Source organism: Gymnoscopelus microlampas (assembly GCF_963454915.1).
Source record: "Gymnoscopelus microlampas genome assembly, chromosome: 21".
NCBI lineage: Eukaryota > Metazoa > Chordata > Actinopteri > Myctophiformes > Myctophidae > Gymnoscopelus > Gymnoscopelus microlampas.
Window position 1 is genome coordinate 11,434,706 of NC_139958.1, and position 18,221 is coordinate 11,452,926.

An 18,221-nucleotide genomic window follows, 5' to 3' on the forward strand; every position below is an offset into this window, starting at 1 on the left:
AATCAGTGATATTGGTTTTGTGGTGGTCTTTAATCTTGAGCGAAACACACAAGCCCAGTGGTGGAAAAAGTACTCAAATTCTTTACTTAAGTAAAAGTACCAATACTGCAATATAGAAATACTCTGTTACAAGTAAAAGTCCAGAATACAAAAAATACTTGAGTAAAAGTACAAAAGTATTGGCATCAAAACGTACTTAAAGTACCAAAAGTAAAAGTACTAAAATGTTTGAAAATAGCAGATCTGCAAGCTCACAACGCATTGCGATGCGACGCATTGTGAGCTTGTAGAGCGGCTATTTTCAAATAGCCTAGGTATAAAATAGGGCTGAAGTGGTTAATGTATGTTTCATAATATCATAATTTATATCTGCACAGTAACTAGTAACTAAAGTTTGCAAATAATTGTAGTGGAGTAAAAGTACAATATTTGCCTCTGAGATGTAGTGGAGTAGAAGTAAAAATGGAAATTGGAAATACTCAAGTAAAGTACAAATGCTCAAGTAAAGTACAAATACCTCAAAATTGTACTTAAGTACAGTACTTAAGTAAATGTACTTAGTTGCTTTCCACCATTACACAAGCCTAATACAACAAAACAGAAGTCAAAGTGATGTCTCCAGTAATCTCCAACACGTTGATCTGCTGCAGGGTGGTGTAGCGATGCTTGTAGGTGTGTGCCTGATTCCCATCCACCACGATCCTGAAAGAGTCCTCCTCACAGCATAGGGTCAGCTAGAAGAGAGAGAGACCGTAGCACATCTCAGTTATTCACGTGCAAATGTGCCAGAGTAAAGAAGGAGATTTATCATTGACTTTTAATGCATTTTAAAGTGCACACTGATTCTAAAAGTCTAGTTAAAAATAGTCACTGTGGAAGATACTGATGACTAAATTCACACTTCTATGGCTTTTTAACACACATTGTATCGTGTATTACCTTGCGTTGTCATGTGTTATATTACGTATCATCTTGTATCTTGAATGATTGATTAATTGAATCCTTTATTAACAGCAGTGGTGGAAAAAGTACTCAAATGTTTTACTTAAGTAAAAGTATCAACACTGCAATGTAGAAGTACTCTGTTACAAGTAAAAATCCGATAACCAAAATTTACTTGAGTGAAAGTACAAAAGTATTGGTATCAAAATGTACTTAAAGTACCAAAAGCAAAAGTACAAAAATCGTTCAAGATAGCAGATCTACAAGCTCACAACGCATCGCGCTGCAAAGTGCTGAGAGCTTGTAGATCGGCTATTTTCAAATAGCCAAGGTATAAAATCAGGCTAAAGTGGTTAATGTGTGTTTTATGATGTAATAACGTATATCTGCAAAGTAAGTAGTAACTAAAGTTTTCAAATAATTGTAGTGGAGTAAAAGTACAATATTTGCCTCTGAGATGTAGCGGAGTAGAAGTAAAAGTATAGACAATTGGAAATACTCCAGTAAAGTAAAAGTACCTCAAAATTGTACTTAAGTACAGTACTTGAGTAAATGTACTTAGTTACTTCACACCACTGAATTAACAGTTTGCCAAAAGTACAGTGGTACAATTATACAATGATGCAAAAAGGATAACACAAAAAGCCCTAAGGGCTTGTTTCCATTGTCACTCCATCTTCCTTGTATCTGTGATATATAAGCTGTGACTGTACCGTAAATGGCTGGCCTCGTTGGAAGGGCATTCCTCCAGAGCGCTCCTCATCTCCCCAACAGTTGCCGCTTGCGCATGCCGAGTTACGCACCACTTTGTCCTCGTGGAAACGCGGGTTGTAATGCAGAGCGATGCCAGACTGATACCAAAGGTTCACTGTGAACCTGCATGAGAAAGCACAAGGGAAAGTGGTGTTGGTGTACAGCAGGGGTCTTCAATGTTTTCAGGCCAAGGATCCCCTAGCTGAGAGTGAGATGAAGCAGGGACCCCCTCTATATTGTATGAAATAGTGTTTCAGATTCAACTTTTTTTGTTTACTTGGTCTGCTCTTTTTTCCCTCTACTCCTATACCTCTTTGCCAAAAATAGCCGATCTACAACTGCGAGGCGTTGTGGGCTTGTAGATCTGCTATTTTTTGGCTAAAGTTCTCCTCAGAAAAGGGATGCTAGGGTTCAAGTGGTTAAGGTAAAAAAACTGAGTAATATATTACTCTCTTCTCAATTAACCACATGAACCCTAGCATTCCTATTCTGGCAAGGTCATGGTAGAACATTCAGCAAAAAAAGTTGAATAGCCAAAGTGTAAAATAATGCTTTTTAGCTCAAATGGAAAAGTGACACAGATGCGTTCCAGGTCTTAACGGGTTAAACCCTGTACTGCGTTAACCCAAGTCCCTGAGGGCTCTACATTAGACACTAGTGACTGTCTGTGCTCTACACTAAATTTCTTCGCTGAAAATGGCCAATTTACAATTTCACAACGCATTTTCTGCAAAGGTTATCCCCAGAATACGGATGCTGGGATGTAAGTGGTCAAGTGTTACTTGCACTTGATCTGCATGACTTTATTTACCAATCGGCATCGGGATTAACCACTCCCTGGATAATGATGGTCCGACCAGGAGAAAGACCACCGTTGATGGAATTCTTGTAGGGAACCGCCTAAAAGATATAACAGTAAATTAGTGTTGACTGAAAGTAGTTCCATAACATGCTCTATCATTTTCAACTGGATTACTCAAGTCCATTTGTTGGTAATGTTGAATTTATTCATTTGTTTACATTACATTTTCTGCTGCAGATACAACAAAAAAAAGACGGCATCGGGGCAAAAAAAAGATTGCCGCAAGCTGGTATAATATGACCATCTTGTACAGTATATGAGCTTTATTGATTAGCCTACTGAGGGGAATCTGTCCTTTGGACGAACCCTCCACTGTCCGACTCCTACATCGGAATTGGAAATGTAGTAATGGACACAGGCAGCTAGATGTCATCTATACTGTATCTTCTTAAGGTAAGACTGCGTTCATCTGATGTCGTCGATATTATAAATTAATAGCGTGACATATGGAGTTGGCATGAAAGTCCAATAGGCGACACTGTGGCCACACTTGCCAAAAACGGCAAAACATGGCTAATAATTCTGCTCTAAATGCGTCAACTGAATGGAAATACAAATCTGTGGAATTTGCAATGTTGCATCATGTCTACAATATGCATACAAAAGTTTGCATATTGAGGTTTGGCACGATTGCAATTGATTTTGTATGAATAAGAAGGCATTCTAATGGTATATACGCAAGCTTTGGTCCCGTAAGGCATGCGTCCGAGCGGACTTGAGAAATAGCGGACCTCCCACAAAATAGACCGACAGAAATAGATTGATGAATGGAACAGATATAAGCATGAACTCTGCTCTGAAGCTGTTAAGAAATTGGTGCAGACGAGAACAAAGCGTTCATGGTTCAATGGTGGAGACAATAAAAATAACCAAATATGGAATAGAAAATATAATTGTCAGTCTAAAGTATGCAGCCTAAAGGACTAACAGCTAAATCTATACAGGCTGACATTGCAGACTAGATGAAATACACATACATACCATGGCAGACATGATGTGGGTATGCTTATTGTCCCCCAAATAGTCTTCTCTTCACTTTCACACAGCTGATGGACAGGTTTCTACACTAGCCAGTAGTCAGTAGTTGTACTATTATCTAGCCAGTCACACAGCAGCAGGTTATAAACCTAGGAAAGGAAACACAAACAACAAAACACATTACTGACATGAGATATACACACAAAACTGTAAAACATATCAGAAATACATACATTTATCGTCATGTAAACACTCTCAATTCTTACCGTCAGTCTCTTGGAGCTCGCAATGGAAAATGACGAACGCAGCAATAACACCCTGGTAACTACCTGGAACACTGATGCCTGCAGGACACTTCGTACTGTTTAGTGAGCATCCACTCTATTTATATGGGTTTGGTCTACCCATGTGGGTGAAACCTTCCGTTGATTAATCATGTGACTTGTGTATTGTCTTAATAGTGGAGCACATTGTTGAAACGATCTTTCACTTGGTGATACAAGCACCAAATTTGGCACACAAGTGCTTCAGAACCTACTCTCTCAGAAAAGTACGAGATCCACTTGAAAAAACAATATGGCCGCCATTTTTCAAGATGGCCGCCATTCGAAGTGGTTTTAAATGGTGTTTGAACTATATTTTGATTGAATAATCCTATTTTGATGGTCTATACATCCAAATATATGTTTTTGAGTATGTGAAATCCAATTCTGCATTTACAAAATTTTTATTATTGGATATTATGATGATACAAATGCTGTGCTGTGCTGTGCTGTACTGTCCTGTGCTGTGCTGTACTGTACGGCACTGTAGGCACTGTACGGCACTGTATTATACTGTACTGTGCTGTGCTGTACTGTACGGCACTGTAGGCACTGTACGGCACTGTATTATACTGTACTGCACTGTACGGCACTGTACTGTGCTTTACTGGACTGGACTGGACTGTATTATACTGGACTGTACTGTATTGGACTGTAGTACTGTACTGGACTGTACTGTATTATGCTGGACTGGACTGGACTGCACTTTGGTCATATGGAACCAAACCGTAGCAGTTTGGTTCTTCTTTTAGTCCTCACATTTGCAGACACACAACTGTGTACACTTAAGCATGAAGTGGTAGCATTTGCATCGTCCTCGGGATTCAGTCTTTTAGACACATTTTGTCAACTGCTCACAAGTCTGAACAATAGGTGGAGGGATTGTCCAGACCTCTCCATCTTTTTGCCAGCCACAGTTGGCAGGGCTTTCAGTTTGCATTTTGCACACTGTTGCCTGACATGCAGTTTTCTTGCCTTTACCATGAAAAGCTGACACAACTGTCTTTCCACTGGCGTGGAAGGACAGCATGCCACTGGATTTCTCTGGGCCAACAATTACTACCATATCATGAATTGGCAATCACCTAATGGACTGACCCTGGCCAAATTATACCCACATAATTTCTAAGCCTGCACTGACTGCAACAACAAGAATATCTGTGTTGCATGCCTCAATCAACACAGACTTCATTTGTTGCTTGGCTGCATGGAGAGCATGTGTGAAGATGCTGGAGTCAGCTTCTTCGTGGTTGCAAGGACTTAAGCCTTCAAGGCTGATGAGTTTGTTTGTCTCTCGCGCTGGCACATCCTGTCAATTCAGGTGCGGCAATCTAACTACAATACTACAACAAACTAAACTTGTAGTTGAGATATATACAGGGGCTTATTAGCATTTGGGACATTAACGTATACTACAGTACAAACTACAATGAGTACACCACTACAGCAGTTAGTAAACTACACCTAGCTAGTACACTACAAGCCGACACTGAACCCCATGCTGAGTCTCACAGCAGTGATGTCACCAGTGTGCCCGGGTTGTGCTTTGACATCACTCTTATAAAAAATGACAAACCAATAGAGCTTGACCACAGCATTTCAATGAATGATCATGGATGTTTCCCTTCAACTTAATGCAATATCTGTGATCAGACAGCTTCCGAAAATGCTCATTTTGAGTCACGTAATAACCGCCATCTTGAAAACTGGCGGCCATATTGGAATTCAATTGACACTATTGAGTTCTTCCAGTCAGAATACATTCATTTTGATGTTTGGATCATTAATACATTTGTGTTCATTCAAGTTTTACTTCAAAAAACATTTATTTTGCATTTGATGAGGCGGCCATCTTGAAAACTGGCGGCCATCTTGGATTGTCAGCTGGATCTCGTACTTTTCTTAGATAGTACATCCTGGACATCATTTGTGCCAATTTTGGTGCTTGTATCACCAAGTGAAAGATTCTGATGGAATATTGACTTAATGTGCTACACTATAAATGTCGCAACTCAGGCTCCAGCACTGTTCTATAACAGTGACTACTGTCCCTCAAGCTTCCTATCTGATCTAATCAATCAACTCTCTCAACACTCTCATTTGACATGTGCAAAGTCCCCTGATTTCAACACTGTAGGTCAGAGCTTAGAATTACATATACAGTTGTTTTTTTTTAACTTATTATGACTATATATCCTGAAACATTCTGAAAACTAGAAAAAGTGCTCCTCGGAGCACAGGTCTCCGCCAGGTCAGGTAGGTTATTGTGGGCCAGCAATTTTCGGAATTCGCCAATCAGGATGGAATATAAAAAATTTGACAGATCCATCTTGATCACTTGACTATAGAGATCATGTGTACTGATTTGCATGTTTGGACAAAATTAAAAGTAATATAAAAAAGAAACATCTGCCTCCTGGTGGCACTATAATAGGGCAATGTTAAAAGGGTGGCGTTTGTTCTTCAACGTAGTGCAAATGTGCGTGCAAAGTTCCACCACAATTGGACGCTGTGTTCATGATTTGCGGCATTTTGTTCAAAACGGGCCACTCCTGCAAACTTTAGATGTCAATGTTAGCCAATCACGATGGAATATGAAATATCAAACAGATGCATCTTGATCACATGACTATAGAGATCATGTGTACCGATTTGCGTGAAATTTGGATAAAATGTGAAGGCTTAATCTAAAAAAAAAAGGTTTTACATAAGTCGGCCTCCTGGTGGCGCTATAAAAGGCTAATGTGAAAAATGCAGGGCAGATGTTTTTCCTTGGCCTCTAGGGAGTATGTGTGCAAAGTTTCACGCAGATCGGTGCAGTTATAGTTAAAAACACAAATCGCCCTTTTATAGCGCCACCATGAGGCTGATTTGAACATTTTCAAATGGCATTTCTTCCTCGGCCTAGTGGGAACATGCGTGTTAAATTTCACATAAATCGCAAGCTGCGTTCATGATTTGAGGCATTTAGTTCAAAATGGACCAATCCTGCAAACTTTGGAAGCCAACCTTAGCCAATCAGGATGGAATATGGAAAATCAGGCAGATCCGTGTTGATCACATGACTATAGAGATACTGTGCACCGATTTGCGTGATGTTTGGATAAAATCTGTAGGAGTACTGTCCAAAAATGTATTTTGCACAAATCGGCCTCCTGGTGGCGCTATAAAAGGCCCATGTGAAAAATTTGGGCCGCTGCGAAACTGCACGCATACTCCCTGGATGCCAATTCAGAACCTCTGGCCCACATTTTTCAGATTGGCCTGTTATAGTGCCACCAGGAGGATATGTGCAAAACACATTTATTGATACTACTCCTACAGATTTTGTCCAAACATCACACAAATTGGTACACAGTATCTCTATAGTCATGTGATCAACACAGATTTATCCGATTTCCCATATTCCATCCTGATTGCCTAAGATTGGCTTCCAAAGTTTGCAGGATTGGTCCGTTTTGAACAAAATGCCTCAAATCATGAACGCAGCTTGTGATTTCCGTGAAATTGCACACGCACATTTCTATTAGGCCGAGGAAGAAATGCCACCCTTGTCACATTTGCCCGCCACCAGCAGGTCTAATTTAGCAAAACACATTTTTGGAACAAAATGCCTCAAATCATGAATGCAGTGTCCGATTGCAATGAAAAGCCCTTGAACAAATGGCACCCTTTTCACATTGGCCTATTATAGCGCCACCACAATAACGTAACTGACCTGGCGGAGACCTGGCGGAGACCTGGCGGAGACCTGTGCTCCGAGGAGCACTTTTTCTAGTTCACATCTGCTTTTTACAGCGCCACCAGGAGGCCGACTTATGTAAAACAATCTTTTTGATATTAAGCCTTCAGATTTTATCCAAATTTCATGCAAATCGGTACACATGATCTCTATAGTCATGTGATCAAGACGGATCTGTTAGATTTTTCATATTCCATCTTGATTGGCAAAGATTGACATCTAAAGTTTTCAGGAGTGGCCCGTTTTGAACACAATGCCGCAAATCATGAACGCAGCGTCCGATTGCGGTGAAACTTTGCACACACATTGGCACTATGTTGAGGAACAAATGCCACCCTTTCAACATTTCCCTAATATAGCACCACCAGGAGGCCGATTTTTCTTTGTTGTATTACTCCTACAAATGTTGTCCAAACATAATGCAAATCGGTACAGATTATCTCTATAGTCAAGTGATCAAGATGGTTCCGTCCGATTTTTCATATTCCATCTTGATTGGCGAATTCCGAACATTGCTGGCCCACAATAACCTAATAACTGACCTGGCGGAGACCTGTCCTCCGAGGAGCACTTTTTCTAGTTGTATATGATACCACGGCACTTTTTCCATTGTTTTTGACTGCTGCTCGACTATTCTGAACATCACAGACTGCAGCTTATTGTGCTAACCCCATAAGGTCTGCCTTGACAATAGTCACACCAGGGGCCACGTACAGCCCCCACTGGGCATGTCAAAATCGTGCACGCTTTTGTCTCTTCCCGTCTTGACTATTGCAACGGACTCTATACCACCCTGAGCCGTTCATCATTATCCCGACTTCAACTAGTGCAGAATACGGCAGCCAGTCCTCACTAACACCAACCGCAGAGCACACATAACTCCAGTGTTAGCCGCACTGCACTGGCTACCAATTAAGTCCAGAATAGATTTTAAAATTATTTTAACTGGCTGGCCCCACCTTATATTTCGGACCTACTGCCCCCTAAGGACAATGTGAGATCCCTCAGGTCCTCTGACAAAGGCCTTCTTAAAATACCTGCGTCCAATCTCAAAAGCTTTCGCAGTGGTTGCTCCCACACTGTGGAACGCCCTACCATTGGCCTTAAAAAATGCAGTCTGTTGAAGGTTTTAAGAGGATGTTAAAAACACATTTGTTCCGTAAGCATTTTTCCCCATGAAGTTCTACTTGACTTTCATGGACAAATTGCTTTGTTTTAATCCTTGTTGTATTGTTTTATTACTCTATTTATATACCTTTATACTCAGTTTTTAACTGGTTAATTTTGTTTAATCGTGTTCCATTGTACAGCACTTTGTAACCTTGTTTTGAAATGTGCTTTATAAATCAAATTCACTTTCAAATGTACTTACTAATATCACAGGGATGCGGTAAAGCTATAACCGTAACCCTATAAAGGCATAATCAAAGCAATCAGCTATCATCAGTTTTAAATGACTATTTATGGAACTAACATCTTCAAAACAATACAAACATAAAAGTAATTGCTGTAAATTAAACAATATTGGAAGAAAACTAGAAAGGGGAAGAAATCCTGCTCTGACTTACAGTAGAGTAAATGAAAGACAAATCAGTGATATTGGTTTTGTGGTGGTCTTTAATCTTGAGCGAAACACACAAGCCCAGTAGTGGAAAAAGTACTCAAATTATTTACTTAAGTAAAAGTACCAATACTGCAATATAGAAATACTCTGTTACAAGTAAAAGTCCAGAATACAAAAAAATACTTGAGTAAAAGTACAAAAGTATTGGCATCAAAACGTACTTAAAGTACCAAAAGTAAAAGTACTAAAATGTTTGAAAATAGCAGATCTGCAAGCTCACAACGCATTGCGATGCGACGCATTGTGAGCTTGTAGAGCGGCTATTTTCAAATAGCCTAGGTATAAAATAGGGCTGAAGTGGTTAATGTATGTTTCATAATATCATAATTTATATCTGCACAGTAACTAGTAACTAAAGTTTGCAAATAATTGTAGTGGAGTAAAAGTACAATATTTGCCTCTGAGATGTAGTGGAGTAGAAGTAAAAATGGAAATTGGAAATACTCAAGTAAAGTACAAATGCTCAAGTAAAGTACAAATACCTCAAAATTGTACTTAAGTACAGTACTTAAGTAAATGTACTTAGTTGCTTTCCACCACTACACAAGCCTAATACAACAAAACAGAAGTCAAAGTGATGTCTCCAGTAATCTCCAACACGTTGATCTGCTGCAGGGTGGTGTAGCGATGATTGTAGGTGTGTGCCTGATTCCCATCCACCACGATCCTGAAAGAGTCCTCCTCACAGCATAGGGTCAGCTAAAAGAGAGAGAGACCGTAGCACATCTCAGTTATTCACGTGCAAATGTGCCAGAGTAAAGAAGGACATTTATCATTGACTTTTAATGCATTTTAAAGTGCACACTGATTCTAAAAGTCTAGTTAAAAATAGTCACTGTGGAAGATATTTATGACTAAATTCACACTTCTATGGCTTTTTAACACACATTGTATCGTGTATTACCTTGCGTTGTCATGTGTTATATTACGTATCATCTTGTATCTTGATTGATTGATTAATTGAATACTTTATTAACAGCAGTGGTGGAAAAAGTACTCAAATGTTTTACTTAAGTAAAAGTATCAACACTGCAATGTAGAAGTACTCTGTTACAAGTAAAAGTCCGATAACCATAATTTACTTGAGTGAAAGTACAAAAGTATTGGTATCAAAATGTACTTAAAGTACCAAAAGCAAAAGTACAAAAATCTTTGAAGATAGCAGATCTACAAGCTCACAACGCGTCGCGATGCAAAGCGTTGAGAGCTTGTAGATCGGCTATTTTCAAATAGCCAAGGTATAAAATCGGGCTAAAGTGGTTAATGTGTGTTTTACGATGTAATAACGTATATCTGCAAAGTAAGTACTAACTAAAGTTTTCAGAAATTGTAGTGGAGTAAAAGTACAATATTTGCCTCTGAGATGTATGTGGAGTAGAAGTAAAAGTATAGACAATTGGAAATACTCCAGTAAAGTAAAAGTACCTCAAAATTGTACTTAAGTACAGTACTTGAGTAAATGTACTTAGTTACTTCACACCACTGAATTAACAGTTTGCCAAAAGTACAGTGGTACAATGATGCAATGATGCAAAAAGGATAACACAAATAGCCCTAAGGGCTTGTTTCCATTGTCACTCCATCTTCCTTGTATCTGTGATATATAAGCTGTGACTTACCGTAAATGGCTGGCCTCGTTGGAAGGGCATTCCTCCAGAGCGCTCCTCATCTCCCCAACAGTTGCCGCTTGCGCATGCCGAGTTACGCACCACTTTGTCCTCGTGGAAACGCGGGTTGTAATGCAGAGCGATGCCAGACTCAAACCAAAGGTTCACTGTGAACCTGCATGAGAAAGCACAAGGGAAAGTGGTGTTGGTGTACAGCAGGGGTCTTCAATGTTTTCAGGCCAAGGATCCCCTAGCTGAGAGAGAGATGAAGCAGGGACCCCCTCTATATCGTATAAAATTCTGTTTCAGATTCAACAATTTTTGTTTACGTGGTCTGCTCTTTTTTCCCTCTACACCTATAAACCTCTTTGCCAAAAATAGCCGATCTACAAGCTCACAACGCCTCGCAGCGCGAGGCGTTGTGAGCTTGTAGATCTGCTATTTTTGGCCAAAGTTCTCCTCAGAAAAGGGATACTAGGGTTCAAGTGGTTACGGTAAAAAAAAGAAAAATCATATCACAAAGATTTGGCGGACCCCCTATAGTAACTCTGAGGACCCCCTAGGGGTCCCGGACCCCCTGTTGAAGACCCCTGCTGTACTGTGTTAACCCAAGTCCCTGAGGGCTCTACATTAGACACTAGTGACTGTCTTTGCTCTACACTAAATTTCTTCGCTGAAAATGGCCAATTTACAATCTCACAACGCATTTTCTGCAAAGGTTATCCCCAGAATACTGGGATGCTGGGATGTAAGTGGTCAAGTGTTACTTGCACTTGACCTGCATGACTTTATTTATTTACCAATCGGCATCGGAATTAACCACTCCCTGGATAATGATGGTCCGACCAGGAGAAAGACCACCGTTGATGGAATTCTTGTAGGGAACCGCCTAAAAGATATAACAGTAAATTAGTGTTGACTGAAAGTAGATCCATAACATGCTCTACTATTTTCAATTGGATTACTCAAGTCCATTTGTTGGTAATGTTGAATTTATTCATTTGTTTACATTATATTTTCTGCTGCAGATACAACAAAAAAAAGACGGCATCGGGGCAAAAAAAAGATTGCCGCAAGCTGGTATAATATGACCATCTTGTATGAGCTTTATTGATTAGCCTACTGAGGGGAATCTGTCCTTTGGACGAACTCTCCACTGTCCGACTCCTACATCGGAATTGGAAATGTAGTAATGGACACAGGTAGCTAGATGTCATCTATACTGTATCTTCTTAAGGTAAGACTGCGTTCATCAGATGTGGTCGATATTATAAATTAATAGCGTGACATATGGAGTTGGCATGAAAGTCCAATAGGTGACACTGTGGCCACACTTGGCAAAAACGGCAAAACACGGCTAATAATTCTGCTCTAAATGCGTCAACTGAATGGAAATAAAATCTGTGGAATTTGCAATGTTGCATCATGTCTACAATATGCATACAAAGGTTTGCATATTGAGGTTTGGCACGATTGCAATTGATTTTGTCTGAATAATAAGGCATTCTAATGGCATATACTGTACGCAAGCTTTGGTCCCGTAAGGCATGCGTCCGAGCGGACTTGAGAAATAGCGGACCTCCCACAAAATAGACCGACAGAAATAGATTGATGAATGGAACAGATAAAAGCATGAACTCTGCTCTGAAGCTGTTAAGAAATTGGTGCAGACGAGAACAAAGCTTTCATGGTTCAATGGTGGAGACAATAAAAATAACCAAATATGGAATAGAAAATATAATTGTCAGTCTAAAGTATACGGCCAGCCTAAAGGTCTAACAGCTAAATCTATACAGGCTGACACGGCAGACTACATGAAATAGACATACATACCATGGCAGACATGATGTGGGTATGCTTATTGTCCCCCAAATAGTCTTCTGTTCACTTTCACACAGCTGATGGTCAGGTTTCTACACTAGCCAGTAGTCAGTAGTTGTACTATTATCTAGCCAGTCACACAAGCAGCAGGTTATGAACCTAGGAAAGGAAACACAAACAACAACAAATTACTGACATGAGATATACACACAAAACTGTAAAACATATCAGAAATACATACATTTATCGTCATGTAAACACTCTCAATTCTTACCGTCAGTCTCTTGGAGCTCACAATGGAAAATGACGAACGCAGCAATAACACCCTGGTAACTACCTGGAACACTGATGCCTGCAGGACACTTCGTACTGTTTAGTGAGCATCCACTCTATATATATGGGTTTGGTCTACCCATGTGGGTGAAACCTTCTGTTGATTAATCATGTGACTTGTGTATTGTCTTAAATGTTGCAACTCAGGCTCCAGCACTGTTCTATAACAGTGACTACTGTCCCTCAAGCTTCCTATCTGATCTAATCAATCAACTCTCTCAACACTCTCATTTGACATGTGCAAAGTCCCCTGATTTCAACACTGTAGGTCAGAGCTTAGAATTGCATATACAGTATTTTTTTTCTTATTATGACTAAATATCCTGAAACATTCTGAAAATAAGAATACATAAGAATACAGGAAGGCGCTAGAAGGCCACATGTGCCTATGCTCACAATGCATCACAAAGCGACGCGTTGTGAGCTCGTAGTTCTGCTATTTGCAAAATATTGTTGTATATTTTAGACATAATTATAATGACATTCTGCTTAATGGATACTTCTACTTTGGGCACTTTAAGTATATTTTGAAGCCAATACTTTTGCACTTTTACTCAAGTACATTTTGACATTCTGACTGAGTGTTCTACATTGCAGTATTGATACCTTTATTTAAGTAAAACATGTGAGTACTTTTTCTACCAATGGCTCTTTTACACATGATAATGTTAGTGCTTGTTCCATTCCCATATTTGTATCAATATCTACCGTTTGCACGTGTGTATACTTGATTAATCTAGAGAATTAGTGAGTGTAAATTATTCTGCTCCCGTATTTGAATATGTGAGAACAGAACCCTGTGTCTTCATGATCCCAGCAGAGCCTAACTTAAAATAATTGTGTATATTTTAACATAAACTACATCCCACATGTATTAGTTCTGTCATTTTCATATCATTGGTAAGACCTGTGTAGTGAATGTTCTATTCTAATCTATTTTATGCTGTTGTGTTCTGTTTTACTGAAGTAAAAAATGTGAGCACTTTTTCCACCACTACAGATGAGCTAGCCTCCACCCTTATGGTAACCAGTGGTGTAAAGTACATTTACTCAAGTACAATTTTGAGTTACCTTTTTTTTTAACTTTACTAGAGTTTTTCCAATTTGCTAAACTTTTACTTCTACTCCACTACATCTCAGAGTCAAATATTGTACTTATACTCCACTACAATTATTTGAAATCTTTAGTTACTTCACAGATATAAATATATGACATTATAAAACATACATTAACCACTTTAGCCCTATTTTATACATAGGCTATTTGAAAATAGCCGGTCTACAAGCTCACAACGTGTCGCATCGCGAGCTTGTAGATCTGCACACACACACACACACACACACACACACACACACACACACACACACACACACACACACACACACACACACACACACACACACACACACACACACACACACACACACACACAGGTCCATCTCATACACAGCTATCCTCTTTCAGAGACACACTGTAAAAATCAGCAACTAGTTCTAGCTATAACAGGGCTTGCATTTATATCAATTGAAAGCAATAAAAGCATGGGCAATAATTTGGAATGATGAGATGAATATACTTATGGCTCTATTAAGGCCAATTCAAATATGGATCATATAATTGGGTAGTAGCTAGTGGTAGTGCCAGTGCATTGTACTGTAGAGAGTACTCCCAGCTGGTTTGTGGAGCTGCTGGTCGTATAGTGAGATCTTTATAATAATACACTATGCACTCCCTGAAATATCCTGAAATATCACCCACACTGAGCTAAGTTGGCAGTGCCACTGAGGCCTCTTAGTGTGGATTCACAGCAGAACAACACAACAGTACAGAATAGAATAGAAGAGAATAGAATCGAACCGTGGTTCTCAGATGTTTTAAATAGGACCCCCATCATTTAAATGACCCCCCTAAGAGAACCAAATGGACCTTTAGGGTCCATTTGGTTCCATTTGTACACTCTTGAGACATTGGTTCTCAAGTGGGGTCCGGGGACCCCCAGGGGTCCTTGGGGGGGTACCAGGGGGTCCCCAGCAAAATGTGTTAATGTAGCGTCACAGCCATTTTAACCACTTTAACCATTATTGTATACTTTGGCTATTCAAAAATAGCAGATATAAAAGCTCAAGCGCTATGAGCTTGTAGATCCGCTATTTTTGAAAAATCCCTGGCACAAAATGTTTTTAGATGGGGGGGTCCGCGGCCAAATACATATCGTTTTGGGGGTACTTGACATGAAAAAGTTTGAGTTATGCTGCGCCTACACTGGCATATTAAAAAGATTAAAAAGATACAAATACATATTTGTGTCTTTGTATCTGAAGTTGAAACCAGCTCAACCTATGTGTAGCTTTTGTAGCAGCTAACGTCAGATGCATCTTTCTATCTACATGTCACTGACTTCCATTGAAAAATAGTGGTAGCCTGTTTCTTTGTAGCTACCATGTGTGAACGCAGCATTTTACAGTTACATACATGTAAGGCTCCATTTGGAACCCCCTCAATGAGCCCTGAGGGTCCCTTGGACCCCACTTTGAGAACCAGCGGAATAGAACTACAAACAGAAAACAACAGCATAGAATAGCATAGAATAGAACATTCACTACACAGGTCTTACAAATGATATGACTGTTATTGCAAATGGAAAATGACAGACCTAATACATGTGGGATGGAGTTTATGTTAAAATATACACCATTATTTTAAGTTAGGCTCTGCTGGGATCATGGAGACACAGGGTTCCGTTCTCACACATTTAAATACGGGAGCGGAATAATTTACACTCACTAATTCTCTAGATTAATCAAGTATACAGACGTGCAAACGGTAGATATTGGTATGGGAATGGAACAAGCATTGCTTTATCGTGTAAAAGAGGCAGTGGTGGAGAAAGTACTTTATTAAGTAAAAGTATCAATACTGCAATGTAGAAATACAAGTAATAGTCAGTACTCATTTGTTTTAAAATGTATAAAAAATCGTTTGAAAATAGCAGATCTACAAGCTCACAATGCGTCGCATCGCAACACATTGTGAGCTTGTGGATCGGCTATTTTCAAATAGCCGAAATGTATATACAGTAGGGCTGAAGTGGGTCACTGTATGTTTTGTAATAATAATCAAAATCTACAAAGTAACTCAAGTTTTCAAATAATCGTAGTGGAGTAAAAGTATAATATTTACCTCTGAAATGTAGTGGAGTAGAAGTAAAAGTACTGAAATTGGAAATACTCCAGTAAAGTAAAAAATACCTCAAAACAGTAGCAGTACTTTACAGTACTTGAGTAAATGTACTTAGTTACTTTACACCGCTGAAAAGAGGTGGACATGGTTATGTACTGCTATAACATTTTAATAAATAAATGCAGAGGTGGATTATTATCTCCTATTATCTCAGAGGGGATTGTTACCCACTCAGCCGTATAGCGGAGTGGGCAGAGAGGTAGAGAGGAGTGGGTAGAGAGGTAGAGAGGCCGCCTGGGGACACAGAGGGTCCCCGGTTTGCGTGCCGATCCCGCTCTGCGTGTCTGCGTGCCCCTGAGCAAGACTCTTAACCCTTCACTGCTTCCTGTGAGGCGCTGCGCTCTTAGCGGCCGCCGCTCCTGATACTTAGGATGGGTTGAATGCAGCTACTACATATATATGAAAATATACAGTCACAAATACTGTCAAAGGAGTGTGGACCAATTTTGTATTATTATGTGCAGGAAATATGGATTGCAGCCACCCAATATAAAACAAAAACCTATTGCTTATGGTAGTGGTTCTCAAACTTTTTCATGTCAAGGACCCCCAAATTGACACTTATTAGCCCGCGGACCCCCATTTGAAAAGATATGCCAAGGACCCCCATAAGAGAAGATCTTTTCGTCTCTAGCAGTGATTTTCAACCATGGCGTTTCTCATATCTCTGGGACCCCAATTTATGTTGTAAAATTAATGTTAATGTATAACTCTGAGACTCAGCCCTCCTCTGAGCCTGTCTCAGAGGAGGGCTGTGGACAGTTCGGAAAGCCGCCTACCAGTGACATCATCGATGGGGAATCCAAATCGATGGGGAATCCAAGCTAATAGAAACTAGCAGGCTTTCTATTTCTGGAAAGTTAGCATGCTATAATGGAAGCCATTGTTCTTGCGGTAATCAAAATGAAAAAACTTGAAATATAGTTTGTTTCTGAAGTGTCCACAGCCCTCCTATGAGACACAGACCGACTAGATTACCATTTTCTATGTACCATTTTATGATGTGTGTTAATGAGGACCAATTATATGAAGATAGGTTAGAAATGGGTGAAGTGTTATTGCCAACTGTTTCCTATCCTGCCTCATCACTACCATTGCTATTGTGTTATTGTTATTGGTGCTTTTTTTTTTGTCTGTTCTTCTTTCCCTTTATTTGCTGATTACTTGAATATGTTGAAGAAGGAAAGAGGAAAGGGGGGAGGGTGAGGAGAAGAGGGGAAGCCGGGAGAAAGGAAAAGTTGTTTATATTTCTGTTTTTTTGTACTATTACTTTCTTTTTTCTCATTTTTTCTTTTTTTGTGCAGCACTGTCTCTGCATCTGGGAAGCGCGGGCGGGGGGGAGGGTGAGCGGGTGGACGGGAGGGAAATGAGGGGTACCAATGTATTACATATAATGCCTACACTTTAAGTTTACGAATGAAGTCCTCACATGGGAGGAAGAAAAAAACCTGTAAAAAAGCCAATAAACAGATATAGTAAAACAAATCACACCCAGTGTGAAGTGGGCGGTGTGTGGTCATCACAACATGACTCACTTTAAAAAAAGGATAAATGACTTTTTTTAAAGTCCATACTGCTATTCATAGGGCTGCACATGTGTCATGTGTTTCGCTAGCCAATCACATTCCTGAATTTGCAAAGTCAGCCAATCACATTACAATAAGTGGTGATGACACTAGCTGTAATGTGATTGGCTGACTTTGCAAAAGTATCGATTTGCATTAACAATGGAAGGGTTAGGGGGTATACAAATCTTTTGGTCGGTGTCCAAAACTCACTTATAGGGGGCGGCTACACTGCCCCAAAAAAAAGAAATGGGTGAAGTGGTCCTTTAAGTGGTACAGTAGGGATTGAGTGGAGTGGAGATATATAGTGGAGATATATAGTAAACAGGGAGACGGCACACAGAGTTGGTGGGTTTTTCTAAATGCCAGGCGGTGCACATCGTATAATCAACCCTAACTGTGGTCCCACCGCCTTAAGATACTTCTATTT

The 18,221-nt window shown here is 39.7% G+C and overlaps 2 protein-coding genes across 2 annotated transcripts in view; both read right to left on the bottom strand.

The window, feature by feature from the left end:
* The window catches only part of LOC311037799 (32 kDa beta-galactoside-binding lectin-like), a gene marked incomplete at both ends in the record, with an annotated part of 49,440 nt that extends 45,890 nt beyond the window's left edge, over window positions 1–3,550 (bottom strand). The window contains 4 exons of the mRNA XM_084047089.1: window positions 592–734; window positions 1,656–1,818; window positions 2,507–2,595; window positions 3,539–3,550. Coding sequence (XP_083903215.1) covers window positions 592–734; window positions 1,656–1,818; window positions 2,507–2,595; window positions 3,539–3,550 — 407 coding nt within the window. The remainder of the gene's footprint in view (window positions 1–591; window positions 735–1,655; window positions 1,819–2,506; window positions 2,596–3,538) is intronic.
* Window positions 3,551–3,618: 68 nt separating this feature from the next.
* Window positions 3,619–12,676, bottom strand: LOC311037800 (galectin-5-like; the record flags this gene model as incomplete). Its single annotated transcript, XM_084047090.1, has 5 exons — window positions 3,619–3,684; window positions 9,789–9,923; window positions 10,844–11,006; window positions 11,632–11,720; window positions 12,665–12,676. The coding sequence occupies 5 exons, from the start codon at window positions 12,674–12,676 to the stop codon at window positions 3,619–3,621; spliced, it is 465 nt and encodes a 154-aa protein (XP_083903216.1).
* Window positions 12,677–18,221: the final 5,545 nt, after the last annotated feature.